This window comes from Rutidosis leptorrhynchoides, chromosome 2, assembly GCF_046630445.1.
Source record: "Rutidosis leptorrhynchoides isolate AG116_Rl617_1_P2 chromosome 2, CSIRO_AGI_Rlap_v1, whole genome shotgun sequence".
Lineage (NCBI taxonomy): Eukaryota > Viridiplantae > Streptophyta > Magnoliopsida > Asterales > Asteraceae > Rutidosis > Rutidosis leptorrhynchoides.
The window spans coordinates 324,057,218-324,074,136 of NC_092334.1; the positions used below are offsets into that span (position 1 = coordinate 324,057,218).

Consider the following 16,919-nt stretch of genomic DNA (forward strand, 5'->3'; position numbering starts at 1 on the left):
GGCAAAGAAAGGAAAATAAAAGCCAAGTGTGGGAAAAATTTACCAAGTTATTTAGAACATATATCACATATTTTTGTATAAATAATTGAAGATACTTTTGTTTTGGACGATATTTATCAGTTTTACCCAGTTTATTGTAATATAAAAGGAAGTAAAGTCGAGAGAAAAAGTAACGCGCTTCTTGATTTAGGTCAGGAAGTTGTCGTCCAGACCAGTTGTAGAGTATACGAAAAACCTTGAAAAGTTTTCTCAAAAATCAGCTGGAAATCCATGGACCTCAGCATCAAACAGGGTCGCCAAGTGGTCAGACTTATCCTAACCATGAGAGGATCTGTCTCGTACAATGGGGGGGCACCGTGTAAATTAGCTTATAAGACTAATGAATCAGATCCCCAGAAAGGATAATCTCCTTAAAGATCAAAAATCAGCTTTTAAGACTGATATTACTCAATTCTTGAGATTGACCTTAAAGATTGAGAATTCAAACTCATGGAATTCAATGATATCTAAACTTGAGCTTGAACGAGAAAATATTTTGATACAAATTATAAAACGAATTGTTTTCTGAAAACCTATTTTTAATGCGTTCATTACCATTGAACGTAAAATCCTAGGAATTCACCTGGAATTCATTAGGTCACCTGAACCAAATCCGGTGTCAACTGTAAGAACGGTGGTTGCATAGCATGGTCGAAGACAGGACCTTGCGCCAGACCGAAAAACTATAGGGTGATCTTTGCTATTGCTCCTACAAAGGATAGTAATTGCATCCGACACGATATAGACCATAATCAAAAGCATGTCACGGGACATTGCCTTAACAGTTGCTTGTTCAATGCTTTCCTTTACAATCGGACGGTAGTTTACCGAAAGGTAATATACGGAGCAAGTATACTGGACGTGTTGCTTTTCTAATACAAGGTAAGCAAGTGGGTGACACAAAACCGCAAGTTTTAAGCTAAAATTTTCAAATCTGAAACCCACTAAACCCACAAAAACAATTTCGCAAACACCGGTGAAGGGTTATTCACGAAAAACTTATCTAGGGTAAAAGCTAGAATGAATTTTCAAAAGATCAAATGTTTTCATAAAGATCCAATTTCCTAAAGGATATAAATTTTTATAGTCATGTGGGACTGTAAACCACAACTTTACTATCATTGTTCATACCACCGTATAGAAATCACTTATGTACAAAGTGTGAAGAATAAAGAAGTGATTCTAGTATTTTTATTTCAAGACTATATTGCTTGAGGACAAGCAACGCTCAAGTGTGGGGAATATTTGATAATGCTAAAAACGAATATATATTTCATAGCATTATCCCTCAAGAACGACAAGCTTTTAGTTGCAATTGTTCTATTTACAAGTGATATTCGTTTAAATAATAAAAGGTGAAGACAAAAGACAGAGTCGACGAATTGAAGACGTAAATGACCAAAAAGCTCAAAAGTACAAAGTACAATTAAAATGGTTCAAATTATTGATGAGAAACGTCTAAAAGTTACAAGAGTACGAGCCGCAAAATGCAAAGTACAAGATATTAAATAGTACGAAAGGACGTTCGAAAATCCGAAACCGGGACCAGAGTCAACTCTCAACGCTCGACGCAACGGACTAAAAATTACAAGTCAACTATGCACATATATTATAATATAATATATAAATAATTCTTAAAATTATATATATATTATATTTATTTATTAAAACTGTCGGCAAATAAAAAACAAAAGTATGTGAGCTGTAAAAGAAGGCCATGCGATCGCATGGCCAGGAAGACCAAAAACCATGCGATCGCATGGTGCACAATATCAGCTCAGGTCCTATAAAGTTCGCGTGTTTTGGCCGAAAATATCACATAATTTTCAATCTCTCACTCACAGATATATATATATATATATATATATATATATATATATATATATATATATATATATATATATATATATATATATATATATATATATATTATAATTTTAATTTTAATTTTAATTTAAGATTAATAATAATAAGGGTATGTTAGCGAATGTTGTAAGTGTATAAGTCGAAATTCTGTCCGTGTAACGCTACGCTATTATTAATCATTGTAAGTTATGTTCAACCTTTTTAAATTAATGTCTCGTAGCTAAGTTATTATTATGCTTATTTAAATCGAAGTAATCATGATGTTGGGCTAAATATTAAAGACGGGGTAATTGGGCTTTGGACCATAATTGGGGTTTGGACAAAAGACCGACACTTGTGGAAATTAGACTATGGGCTATTAATGGGCTTTATATTTGTTTAATTGAATGATAGTTCGTTAATTTAATATAAAGATTTACAATTGGATGTAATTATAAATAACCACATACACTAGATCGAACACGATGGGCGGGATATTTATAAGTACTAATAATCGTTCATTTGACCAACACGGGAATGGATTAATAGTCAATGGACTCATTAAAACAGGGGTGGATTACATGCAAGGACACTTGGTGTAATTGATAATAAAGTATTAAAAACTTATTACAGTTTAAGTCCCCAATTAGTTGGAATATTTGACTTCGGATATAACGATAAATTGACGAGGACACTCGCACTTTATATTTATGACTGATGGACTGTTATGGACAAAAACCAGATGGACATATTGAATAATCCAGGACAAAGGACAATTAACCCATGGTAATAAACTAAAATTAAAACGTCAAACATCATGATTACGGAAGTTTAAATAAGCATAATTTCTTTATTTCATATTTTATCGCACTTTTATTTACTGTCATTTTATTTATTGCACTTTTAATTATCGTACTTTTTATTTATCGCATTTTAATTTATCGCACTTTAATTATTGTCATTTACTTTACGCTTTAAATTAAAGTTATATTTATTTTTAATATTTTACATTAGGTTTTAACTGCGACTAAAGTTTTAAAATCGACAAACCGGTCATTAAACGGTAAAAACTCCCTTTTATAATAATAATAATACTACTACTTATATTTATATATATATATTTATACAAATATAGTTTTTAAAAATATAGAGTTAAACTTGGCTAGTTCCCTGTGGACGAACCGGACTTACTAAAAACTACACTACTGTACGATTAGGTACACTGCCTATAAGTGTTGTAGCAAGGTTTAGGTATTTCCACTCTATAAATAAATAAATAACTTGTGTAAAATTGTATCGTATTTAATAGTATTTCGCAATAAAAATATAACTATTTCGTATACACCTCTACGCACATCAGTTGTTTCCCTTGAAATTCTCGTACCTCTTAGCTGGGTTTTGGTCAAACCCCTTTCCCTTATTTCCGTCCCACTTACGTTTCCCATTGCTAGCTCCCAATTCTGATTTCACCTTTTCTGGCACTTTTTGGGTAATTTGATTCATCAGGGTGTGCGCCATGCGCATAGCTTCCGGGACATCTGCTGGTTTCGAAGAGGTGACATTTCCCTGAATGGTATTGGCAAGTCCCCACAAATACCGTTCTATTCGCTTAAATTCAGGAGTAACCATCGTGGTGCACATCAAATCTAACTCCAAGTACCTTCGGTTATAGCCATCAAGATCAGTCCCTACAACTTTCAGTTCCTAAAACTCCGCTTCCATCTTCTGAATTTCGGTTCTGGGGAAGTACTCCTCGATCGTAGCACTCTTAAACTCCTCCCTTGGTGTAGCATAAGCCTCATAAATTCCCTTAGCCTAGGCGAGTGTGTTCCACCAGGTTAAAGCGTCATCTGATAGCGTGCAGGAGGCGTACTTAGTTTTGTTCGCTTCGGAACAGTTACTCACGCGGAAAATAGCTTCCAACTTTTCAAACCATCTAAGAAGCCCAAATGGCCCTTCAGTACCACTGAAATTGTGGGGCTTTCAGCTCTGGAACTCCTTATAAGTACACCCATTATGAACGTTCTGGTTAGCCGGTGGAGCTTGGGGGTTGGCATCCGCCATAGCTACGGCTACTCGAGCAGCTATCATCTCCTCAATCTGTGCCGCTATCATCTCCTCAATCTGTGCCGCTATGGGTTACTCGAGCAGCCATCATCTCCTCAATCTGTGTCGCTGTGGGCGTTTCTCTTGGAACTCTTCCGTTTGACATTGATCTTCTAAACAAAATTTCGACTTAAGTCAAAACCCAGCATTCAATAAGTCATAATATTATAGTATATGGTAACCAATATGGAATCAACCCAAAACACGATAACTAAGCATGGCAAACTGCAGCAGATAGCACAAAATCCAACATGCAATAACTTAAATAAACATCGTACAATAATTAAACAACATTAAGTTCCATTCATTAATAAGAAAGTTGCATACATCTCCATAAGGTTCGTACAATACATGAAAAAACAAGAAACTACTAATGGGATTACATAGTGGAATCTAATACAATAGCCCTATGGTGATGGTGGGTAAATGATGTCCATCAGGTGAGTCATCTGGTCCTCGAGCTCAGTTACCCGAGCACGAAGGGTTTGCACTTCCCTCGTCAGCTCCTCGACGGTGGGAGATGCTGGTGGTGCAGGTGGTGCCGGTGGCGCCGGTAGTGCAGATGGTGCAGTGCCAGAAGTTGAAGGCGCATAACGAGTGGCCTTACGCATGAATGGATCAGCAGGATACGGCACAACCTGCTTACGGGCGGTGACCCTAACCAACAATCCACGTGCGTTCATGAATGACTTACCTCCATTAACCCCTGGAATAACAGTACTCTCGAAGCGGTACCGCTTCTTCGGTGGGGTAGAGGGTGGCTGCACGGGATCCTCCTCGCTGGTGTCATCGGTTGATGAATCGTATAAATCATCTGAGGGTGGATGTGCCTAGCCGGTGGTCATAAGTCGATATCTGCCAGGTGGAATCAGCACGACACGTCCGTCAGTGGTGCGTCTGACCCAATGTCCACACTCATTATGGAAAGGACCGTCTCCGTCTCCCCCAGGGATCACAGTACCACCAGGATGGTGCTGTGGCTCCGGGAGTCTAAGGCTGGGTGGAGCTGGAATCTTTGCGGGATCCTCGTCTCCGTCTGAGATGTCCATTAGGTCAAGCACGAGTCCACTAACTCTAGAAGACGAATTGCCAGAGTCGTCGGAGGGTAGCGGTGACGGATCTGTGAGTCAGCAACAATGGTAGGCGAAGTAGCAGATGAATCTGAGTCACTCTCCAAATCAATGATAATGGGCGGTATGTCCGACATCTGAACAAGAAAAAATAACTTTTTCCATGTCAGTAATACATATAGCAAGCATGTAATCAGGCACTACAGCATCCCCTTTACAATATAACATGCGATCAAAAGCAAATAGTAGCATGCAGTAACGAGAAAGTAGCAGCATACAGTAAGTTCTCATAGCAGTAAAGGTGAGCAGTAGCATGCAGCAATAGTAAGCAGTAACAAGTAAACGAGCAAGTTGTAGATTAGTCCTATTAGTGAATCCTACTCGGCTCAGTCAAGACTCACTAATGCAACCTAATTCCCTACAACCGATGCTCTGATACCAAATGTGATGCCCCGTACAAAATTAACGTATACGGATCACCAACAACAGGTCCATTACACGGTTACAATACTATATGCTGTTTTAAGACAAGTTTGCATTCATGAAAAGATAACGTTTTACAAAAGATAGCGTGCTTCTACGAATAGAAAGCATTAACATAAGTACGTGACTCAAAGGTCATTACAAAGCCATTGTTCAAATGTAACATAAGTTATGAATGCAAGGCAAAAGTTTCGTAATTGAGACATTTCTAAACAATGTAGCGGAAGTCTAACACCGAGAGTCTAATACAGCGGTAGCAACATACGTCTAAGCACCTGAGAAATGACATGCTTAAAAAGTCAACACGAATGTTGGTGAGCTATAGTTTAATTGTAACAGTATTGTAATGTAGGCCACGAGATTTCGTATTCAAAACAGTATGAAAAGTATATACTTAACCGTGGGCGCTTGGTAACTAACTTAACGTGAATATCACCCCCTAAAAGTACACTTGGCGAGTGCGTAAGTTTACGAAGTATTAAACACCTGTTAAATGCTAGCGCGACTAGCCCGAGTGGGGATGTCAAACCCTATGGATCCATATCTAAGATTCGCGTTCACCGATTCAAAACCAACGACTAGACGTTACCGAGCTAAGGGGAAAGTTTATGCCGTTATATAACCCACACATACATAAAGTGTAAGTACTCGTGCCTAGTAAGTAGAACATAAAAAGCGCATGTATTCTCAGTCCCAAAAATAGTTGAAGTAAAAAGGGATGCTATAACTCACAGTGAAAGTGCGGTAAAAGTCAATACGAGATAAGTAAGCAAGTAAGTCGGTCCGAATGATCCTCAACCTAAGTCAAAAGTTACTAAGTCAGTAAGTCATCCCAAAAGGGTTTAAAAATACATAAGTTAAATCTTAAGCGTCATCATCATCAACATCATACGTAAAAAGTAAAGTAAGTTTTCAATCAAGAATAGAGATCAAAACAAAGGCTGACTTCGTTCAGCTGCTACGACCTCTATACAAACTGAAATGATGTGAGACCAGTAGCCAAGGCTCCGTATGTGAGTGCTCTAACCTCTGACCAATTTTCAGAACCTAACTCGTCTTCGTTTGACCGTGGCGACGGTTTAAGTGCGAGTAGGTCAGAAATTTCAGCACAACGTTGCGTAGTGACTTTCGGAAGGCTATAAATCCTAAACCGTATATCGGATTAAGACGATTCTTAAATGAAAAGTCATATAATCGAACCGAAATATCTGGAAATCAACTTTTCCAGAAGCCCAGGAGCCTGATTAGACCCCAAAAACAGAAAGAAAGTGCTCCAGCGGGTTTCTTGGTGCTTGATGCTTATCACGGTTCTCATCCTTGATGCTTGTAGCTTTAAGTATACAACTCAATGATGTTTTAGCATCACTTTGACCAAGGTTTAACTATCAACACACAAGAGTCAAGACTAAGAATTAAAACACAACTCATGTGGGAGTTTGAGCAAGGTGATGAACCAAAGTTACATCAATTTTCTTACAATTACAAGTCCTATTAAGTTATAAACTTTAAATCAAACTAAATAAGCAAGACCTTAAGCTATAGAAATTAGATCTTAGCTAAATATTAAATACCTTAGACTACAAAGTCTAGATCTCATGTTCTTGGTGAAACCCTAAGTCACAACACTTAGACTTTCAACTTTTTCACAACCATAAGTTATGAAACTTAGATCTTGTAAAGTAATATGAACACAAGCTAATGAACTCTTGTTTCAACAAGTTAGATGACCATAAGTTACTTAAATTAGATCATCTTTAAATGAGTGAAAGTTATAAACTAAGAAGCTTAAACTTTCTTGTTCTTGAATATTCAAAGTTAGACTTTGGTTACAAGATTCATGAGATCAAAGTTAACAAGTAATCTTTGACCAAGGATCATATATAAATCAAATTTTTATAAACATAAATGATAAATTTAAAGTTAAAAATAAGAAAGTTCAAGTTTAGATTCTTTACATAAAGAGATATCAAGTTACAAGCTTAAATCTTCATAAGATGAACTTTCCAATACTTGAACATAAAGAAAGGATCTTAAGGAAATTTAACCTTAGATCATTACAAGTCTCATGTAGAACCAAAAGCTACAAAGCTTTGATCCTTGTTCTTGCTTCTTTATCATACAAGTAATCAAAGAAAGCAAGATAACATAAGGATTTGAGTTACAAAAACCAAAATCCATGAATAATAAATGATGATGATGATGATTTACGGTTTTGGAGCAAAGAAAAGGAAAGAAAAAGAGTTTAAACCTTCAAGTTCTTCAAGAAAAGTTAGAGAGAAACTTGAGAGAAAAAGAGTGTGTGTTTTTTGAAATGAAAATGTGAGTGTTAAAATGAAATGGTGGTGGTGGTGTGGGTACTCCTAGCCGACGGTTTACATGGGTGGGGTGGGGGGACCATTTGCTTGCCATTAGGTGGTAGTACTTGGTGGTGTGGGAACATGTTGGGTGGCATGGAACAAAATGTTAAAACTTGTAAGTTGTAGTACCAAGCATGCCTTAATACTTGTCTTATATCCTATATGGGTTTTGTCTTAAGCTTCATGGGCTAACTAGTCCATTAAGTAAGTCCACTAAATAAGTCCATTACTTGAGTAGGTTGGGCCATTAATAAGCTAGGTCCATTAAGGTGTTAAGTCCATTAAAACTAACTAGTAAGCATTAGTAAACACTAAGTGTAATTAGGGAACCATAAAGCCAAGTAATTGTCATAAATAAATAACAATTAAGTTTACGCAATCATAATATTCCAATTATGACAAAAGTTTAACGTGTACCAAGTACGTAGCTCGTTTTAAACGATAAGTGACACTAACGGTCATAAATGCATTCATGGATCATGTTAAGCAACTAAGTACTTAAAAACACGTTGCAAGGCATTAACGAAAGTAATTAACATAATTAATGATCCCAACAAAATAATCTAGCTCAGTACGCACAAATACGCAGTTTCATGAAAGTAATAAATATAATTAAAAGTCAAAAAAGTCGGGTCATTACATTAATGATTAAGTAATAAGAGTTAGGATTAACTAGTACTTAATTCTAAGTAAGCTTTTACTCGATTCATCTAATCTTCTAGGTTAATCACACCAAACAAGGTATTTTAATTGCATGAAACTTACGTTAAGATTATTGGTAGAATTGAACGAGAAAGATGATAAATTACACTTGCATAGTAATCTTGCTACTGTTAGGCCTAGTTAAAGAACCTTCATTTATATGCGTTTGATTGTCGATTGAATGAGAACTTGATTAAGATTTTTTAAGCTAGTAACTGGAGATGATCTGATTAAGTTTATTAGCTTATCTATTTGTCAGCCTAATTGAATGTTAGCTTAGTCTCCATCATAAGATTAAGATGATATGTATCATGTGATTATTCAAATGCTATGATTAAGATGTTAACTTTGAACATCCACTTAGTTGACATATGCTTTAGGTCCTACTTTGTATGTTTTATGTGATTTGTAGCTTCGCCTTTTAGGAATAGTGATTAGTCCATGATTGCTATGTGCTACTCATCAATGTAAGTATGAAACTATCTAATAGAATTCCCCATGAGTTACAAGTTCAAGTAACCACTTCCTTTTTAATATATTTAATTAATACACCTTTTATTATATCTTTCCTAAGGTAATCTTATCAAAAGCTCTTACTAAATTATTATCTTATAATATAATATAATATAATATAATATAATATAATATAATATAATATAATATAATATAATATAATATAATATAATATAATATAATATAATATAATATAATATAATATAACTCTATCACTTCCCTAAGAAGTAGATTTAAACGACAACCGTTATCCGCTTCCGTAGTCTATGTGGAACGATCCCTGACTTACTAATTACTAACCATCTTGACCGGGTTTTGTTGCCTGTTAGGGTGTTAAAAGTGATAAGTAAATTAAGGTAATAGAAATTTAAAAGTTGAAATAAAGCTAAGAACTATAAGCACACACTTTTCGCACATCAACTTTTTGGCGCCACTGTCAGGTATTGCGGTAAAAATAAATATTCGAATTTATTTTTAGTTTATTGATAATTCATGAAAAGTGGTGTCTAGGATGTTTAGGATTAGGTTGCTGGATTGTCCGATTTAAAGGGTCCTGCCTAATCTTAATTGATGACTGGCCATTTAGTAGTGGACGATTCGTTAGATTATGAATTTATTTAATTATTTATTGTTAAGTGATAAAAGTTGTTATATAAGATACATATTTTTAAATCTTAAATCTCATTTTTAAAATATCTAAAATTTAGTTGATCCTAGTTATTCGATCCTTCCGTGGGAATTTATTCTCGCAAAAGTTACTTGTTTTCTTTTCTTTTCTTTCTTTTGTTTTTGTTTTCTGTAGTGTGATCGCAACTAGGTTCCAAAAATATTCATAATGTCTATGTTCATAGAACTTCCGTAGCAGCTGAAATTCGGTTATCTTCCTGAACTTAAAAGATGGACAGTGGTAGATACTGATTCGTCTCTCGATGAAGATTTTCGAGATTTAATGGATGTTGACACAGGGGATTTCACCTCGATGGGTATTAATGATGATGAATTCGACCTCAAGGCCAAGTTTGAGGAGTTTATGAAAGTCAAAACCAATAATGACCCCGGGATTGAACAGCTGGGAATTGTTAATGAGGATGAGCTTGTAATAGAAAAACCATTTGTAGTGTGTACAGCTCCGGTGGAATTTGAATATCCTCAACATATTAGCAAATGGGATATGGTATTTGAAGACCCGTTTTGGCAAGAACCCACGACAAGAACAAACTTATTGCTGCAAGCCACACATAATGGTAAATCATTTATTGGCACCCAGGTTTATTTCAAAATTTTTAACAAACAACAAATTAAATTTTTAGAGTTTATCTTTACAACCCGAGGTGTTAATGACTGGTTAACCTTATTGATTCGTGGAACATTTTCTACTGATGTTATATGCCACCCGATAAGTTTGAGGAAAGTTAAACCCCACTAGGAAAAATTTAAATGGGGTTGAGTCAAGCTTATGAATTATTAATATATAAGCATGTTTTATGTTTCATATGTTGGCCATCTATAAGTAGTGTTTGAAGCTGACTAGTGCATGGTGATCTTCACGCCCGTCGTTTTACCTGTTCGCTTATAAAACCCGGTGATGTTCTCGCTTCCTTTTACTTTTACATTTTTTGTGTTCCTTTATTTTATCGTTGTAGTATAAGTACATGCAAGTGAGGACATTGCATGATTTTAAGTGTGGGGAAGGGAAGTGAATTCTTCACTTAATTAAATACCAAGATAAATTTCAATGAATAGTGAAGAAAATACTTATAAAATTTGATACCCCATTAAAATGGTGAAATTTTTTAAAAAAAATTTTTTAGTTAAGTCTTGTCCTATTGCAAATACTATTTTATAATTCACATTTTAGCCTAAATTTTTGAAAGTATAAATTCTTAGTCAAACTTATATCTTTTAATTAATCTAATCTAAAAGCTAATAGAACTACATTCAACTTCGAGATCGGACTACTTGTTTAAGATAGGAATTGCAAACTTATAGCCACTATCATATGGCATAATAAGCATGGACCACTGAGGCGGCAAAAGAGTCCCAATTAGGGCCAACTTAGAAAATTTCCAAATGTAAAGCTAATGCTAAACATGAAAGAAAGAAATGAAAAGCAAAAGAGCCCAATGAAGGCCAATAAGAGTGATGAGAGCGAGAGAAAAGAGTTCCAATGAGAACCGCACACTTATGAAAGCTCTAGTTAGAAAATAAAAGAGTCCAATGATGACCACCTGTTGTATAAATCTGGTTTAATGAACATTAGGACCACTTATACTCCTTGGTCTGGTTCAGACTAGTTCTTATAATGATAACTAAACTTTAATGATTAGACATCTTTTTGACTTTACATTTTGCTTCCGCTTTTACACCCATTTTATATCCCGTGTCATGACCACCTGAAAAACTAAATTCTGATATAAATTACCCATTTAATATTTATTTTGATACATTACCTAGGTGAAAATCATAAATAAGTGTTAGTCTTTCAAAAGATTTTGAAGATAATTTTCGGTTCAAAACACAAGATTAACCATAGTATTGTAAAAATATCTCATTAAATACTATGTTTGATAAAAATGATCAAGAGAGTATATATTTAAAATGTTTAAATCTTTATTTGCTTGAGGACAAGCAAAACTTAAGTGTGGGGAATTTGAAAACGCTCAAATTATACATATTTTACATCATTTATTTGGAAGTTATATGGCATATTTATATGTTTTTAGTCAATATTATGAACTTTTGATGCTTTATTATATTAATGTTGATTATGGGATCATATGCAAGAAATTGGTACAAAAGGAGCTAAATATTAAAGAAATTCTGAAGAAAGTTGGAAAAGTTACGCGCTGTCACTATTTTGGCCGTATCTTGAGCATTCGGACTCCGTCTACGGCGGACCAACCTATCAAAACGACCACGAGAGAAAAATCTACACTTTGATGGAGTTAGCCACCGGCTTTGGGAAAGTGTGAGCCGCCGGATAAGGAATTAAAGAAGGCGGATCAGGGGCAAAAAAGTCAAAGTTTGCCGGCTATGTTTTCCTTGCTCCCCAAGCACCATAGCCGCCGGATAAACCTTTTTAGCCGCCGGCTCGGACATATTTTTGGAAAATTCTTGCTTCGGAAGATCTGTTTTGTATACTTCAAGCCCAAGTCAGTGGAGCCGCTGCTAAGCCATTTGAGCCGCCGGCGTGTCGATTTTGAAAACTATAAATAAAGGCCTCTGGTTTAGTTTTTCAATGTACTTTTCCATTCCATTCTCTTAAGTTACAAATATTTTAGGTTTTAGGGTTAGTTTTTAGTCTTTATACTCTTTGTTATCAAGATTATTCAAGTTTCTTTCCTTTATTCAAGGTATTATCCCTTATAATTCTGGTTTTTACTTTTATTATGTTCTTTTTTACTGTTAATTATTTTTGTTCGTCTCCAACTATGAACTAAACGTTCATAGTAGTTATTTGGACGAAACCAAGATTGTGTGGGATTTAAGATGAAGCCACCGGCTGAGTCATCTAAGCCACCGGCTAGATCATTCAAAGCTGCTGGTTGGGATACTCAAAGCCGCCGGCTTCGTGCTCGAATAAGTACAGTTTCTTGTTTTTCCCAGAACTGTATAATTATGTTATTGTGATGATTATTTGTCCTATTTGATTCTGCCATGATCAAGATTTGTGTTTACATACTTAATAATTAAGTAATAAGAGTTGGGATTAACTAGTACTTAATTCCAAGTAAGCTTTTACTCGATTCATCTAATCTTCTAGGTTAATCACACCAAACAAGGTATTTGAATTGCATGAAACTTAAGTTAAGATTATTGGTAGAAATGAACGAGAAAGATGATAAATTACACTTGCATAGTAATCTTTCTATTGTTAGGCCTAGTCAAAGAACCTTCGTTTATATGCGTTTGATTGTCGATTGCATGAGAATTTGATTAAGATTTCTTTAAGCTAGTAACGGGAGATGATCTAATTAAGTTTATTAGCTTATCTATTTGTCAGCCTATTTGCATGTTAGCTTAGTCCCAATGATAAGATTAAGATGATATGTATCATGTGATTATTCAAATGCTATGAATTAAGATGTTAACTTTGAACATCCACTTAGTTGACATATGCTTTAGGTCCTACTTTGTATGTTTTATGTGATTTGTAGCTTAGCTTTTTAGGAATAGTGATTGATTTATGATTGCTATGTGTTACTTATCAATGTAAGTATGAAACTATCTAATAGAATCCCTCATGAGTTACAAGTCCAAGTAACCATTTCTTTTTTAATATATTTAATTAACACAACTTTTATTATATCTTTCCTAAGATAATCTTATCAAAAGCTCTTGCTAAATTATAATCTTATAATATAATATAATATAATATAATATAATATAATATAATATAATATAATATAATATAATATAATATAATATAATATATTATATTATATTATATTATATAATATCTCTAACATATATAAATCAAGGGATGGATCGCCTACGTGGCGACATCTACTTGAATCCTATTTTTTCGTAACACATGGCAGACATACAAAAATTGATTTTTTTTTAACCTAAAGTTTTTATATCGTGCTCAGTGATTGCCACGTGTCCATGCTTTCACGGATAAGTTTTACCCATCCCTAAGACTCTTTCCAACGCGGCGTCAGATGGGCCCGCGTCAGACTCGCTGGCAGGAACTGACGCCCCTGACGCCATTAACGGGGCGTCAGATTTTGACGCTGGGGGGCGTCAGTCGGGGATTTGACTGAAAAAAGGGCTTCAAATGGTGTGGTGGCTTGATCTGATTGGGTGGGGTAATATATCCGTTACCCAACGGATATATACCCGTTTTATGGTTTTTTTTTAAATTCAATTTTTACTCCTATTTAAACCCCAACAATCATATCATTTTTCACACAATTCATTCTTACTTACTCTATTTCTTTCTACTTTTTATTTTTTTTACAAAAGTCTATTAGTTTATAAATGGGTTCGAGGTTACGGGGGTCTAATTCTGACTCCGAAGATTTGCGGATTGTTCAATTAATTCAAGAAATAGAAGATGATGATTCTGAAGTTGAATCGGCACCATCTATTCCGAGAGTTAGAGGTTACATCCCTAGGGAATGGGAGGTTGCTGCACAACATTTGTGGGATGATTATTTTTGTGAGACGCCAAAATATCCACAAAGAAAATTTAAACGTCGTTTTCGCATGCGCATACAATTATTTCTCCGAATAGTGCAAGGTATTACTACTTTCCAAAGTGATAATATGCCAAAATATTTTACTTGCTTTCTCAACGATTTGATACGATCTGTAGACCTACATTTACTACTATACAAAAATGTACGTCGGTTATACGTCAATTGGCGTATGGCACCGCTCCCGATATGTGGGATGAATATTTGCAAATGAGTGAGCAAACTTCGATACTATGTCTGGATTACTTTTGTATGTGTATTATTACATTGTACAAAAAAGAATACATGCGATCTCCAAATGCACGCGATGTTGCTAGATTGTATAGTGCTCACGAGGAGAGACATGGGTTTAGGGGTATGCTCGGTAGTATAGATTGTATGCACTGGGAGTGGAGGAATTGTCCTGTTGCTTTAAAAGGACAATACACTAGGGGTGATCACAAGAAACTGACCCTTATGCTTGAAGCTGTTGCTTCTTATGACTTGTGGATTTGGCATGCTTTTTTTGGGATGGCGGGTTCCAACAATGATATCAACGTTTTGAACCAATCACCTATATTTGATAAACTTAAGAACGGAACATTTCCATCCGCACCATTTGAGGTAAATGGGAATGAATATAGCAAAGGATATTACCTTGCGGATGGTATATATCCCGATTGGGCAACTTTAGTTAAAGGATATTCATGTCCTACTTAAGAACCAACGATTAAGTTAACAAGATTTCAAGCTAGTGCCCAAAAGGATGTAGAGAGGGCATTTGGGGTTCTTCAAGGTCGTTTTCATATTATACGCCAAGCTTCACGAAGTATGAGCATTAACAGCATGCGAAGAGTGATGGAATGTTGTCTCATATTACATAACATGATACTTGAAGATAACGGCTTTGCACTTTCTAAATGGGAAGAAAGATTCACTACCGAAGAAATGGAAAATGGTATGAAACGTATACGAAACAGAGGACGGGATCGAGATATCATCGCAAGAGAAATAAGGGATCGAGATTTGCACAACCAACTCACCGAGGATTTAGTCGAGCACATTTGAAACCTTCCACCGACTTTTCGCAATGTGAATTAGTTTTTTTTTTGTTTAATCTATGTAATCGTCAATCTATGTACTTTTAAATTCTTATGAAAAATTAATTATGTATTTTTTTATTAATGTTATTTATTTTATTTTGTTGTATATATTTACCATTTTAATGTAATTTATTTTATTTTGTTGTATTTATTTATTATTTTAAATCATTTGAAAAAAATAAAAACTGGTAGACCCAACTTAATTTGACACTGGCATTTGACACTTGGAGTTATTGGGGGGTCAAAATTTGATACTGCCATGTCACAGGCCAGATGCACTTTTTGAGCAAAAAATACAAATGATGTCATAGGCAGCGTTAGAAGCAGACTAATTCATCGTATTTAGTTTTTTTTTTCAAATTTTAAATCCAAACATCTCAATCCATTTAATGGCTTTCACCTTCTTCCCTAAATTCTTAATTAGGGTTCTTAATCCGATTTTACCCTGTCAACATTTATCCACCCAGATGAAATTAGGGTTATGATTCGTGCAGGTTTAATACACGACAAAAAAAATCAGCCTGATTGCGATGGCGATGACGATGTTGTGATTGATTGATTAATTCTATGAATAAGGGTTTTTATCTGTCGATCAATAATTGTCTTAATTCAAGGTAAGTATTTCTATGAATTATGGTTTTATTTGGATTTTTTGTAATTAGTTCAACATCCATATCTGCTATTTTCTTTAAGTTCTGGAATTAATAACCTACCTTGAGCTAAAAGTTTAAACTATGAGTCGACTGAATTCAAAACGATTCTATGATTATATATTTTTTGTTACTGTTTATATTTTAAAAAATAAAAAAATTGTAAAGAAATTTTATGACTGTCGATTTGTTTTTTTTTTTTGTTTTTTTTTTTGAAAATCATAACCTGTAGTAGATTAAAGACATTGAAAGTGATTCTTTTTACGTATTGATTTAATAAAACTCTCCTGAATAAAAATTTGTATTTCTTTACTTAATTTCGTTTTTTTAGAACAGCGAATTTAGGATCACACGGGGGGGCTTGACCACCCGTTGCGATCATCTCCCGTTTCGACTATGCCGATGCAGTGATATTAACCCGCCCCCTGTCACTGCCTGGGAGGAAACCTTGAACCGATCCAAGGGCACGACCAAGTAAAACCCCCCTCCCCTTTACCCCCAACACAATGTGGGAAAGGTGCCATGGGTGGATCCTTACATGGCAGAGATAGAATTGCATTAATTGTTGCCCTGGAGTGGAGTCGAACTCTTGACCTCAAGTGTGTTAGAGGTAGGCCACTACCACTCAGGTACAACTGCAATCCTACTTAATTTCGTTTTTATGCTGATCAAAGAACAATTAATTTAATTCATACCACTTTTTGTTATGTGATTTCTATACTTTATGTAAATAAATCTGACTACTTTTGAGTGCAGGAAAAGAATCATGTTTAAAGATCAGTTTATAATCTTTAGACACTGAAAACACATCGTACATCATTCCATATAATGTTTTGAATTTTCGGTAAACATTCAACATGAGTTATAATAA

General features: G+C 34.9%; 1 protein-coding gene across 1 annotated transcript; it reads left to right on the forward strand.

Annotated features, from left to right (window-relative positions):
- The first annotated feature begins 14,098 nt into the window (after positions 1 to 14,098).
- Positions 14,099 to 15,015, forward strand: LOC139888805 (uncharacterized). Its single transcript, XM_071871793.1, has 2 exons — positions 14,099 to 14,262; positions 14,436 to 15,015. The coding sequence occupies exons 1-2, from the start codon at positions 14,099 to 14,101 to the stop codon at positions 15,013 to 15,015; spliced, it is 744 nt and encodes a 247-aa protein (XP_071727894.1).
- Positions 15,016 to 16,919: the final 1,904 nt, after the last annotated feature.

Bases quoted from the DNA above. Each gene is read 5' to 3' on its own strand.
- LOC139888805 (XM_071871793.1), top strand. From the start codon at position 14,099: ATGGGTTCGAGGTTACGGGGGTCTAATTCTGACTCCGAAGATTTGCGG. The intron at 14,263-14,435 runs GTGGGATGATTA...TACGATCTGTAG, and splicing joins GAGGTTGCTGCACAACATTT to ACCTACATTTACTACTATAC.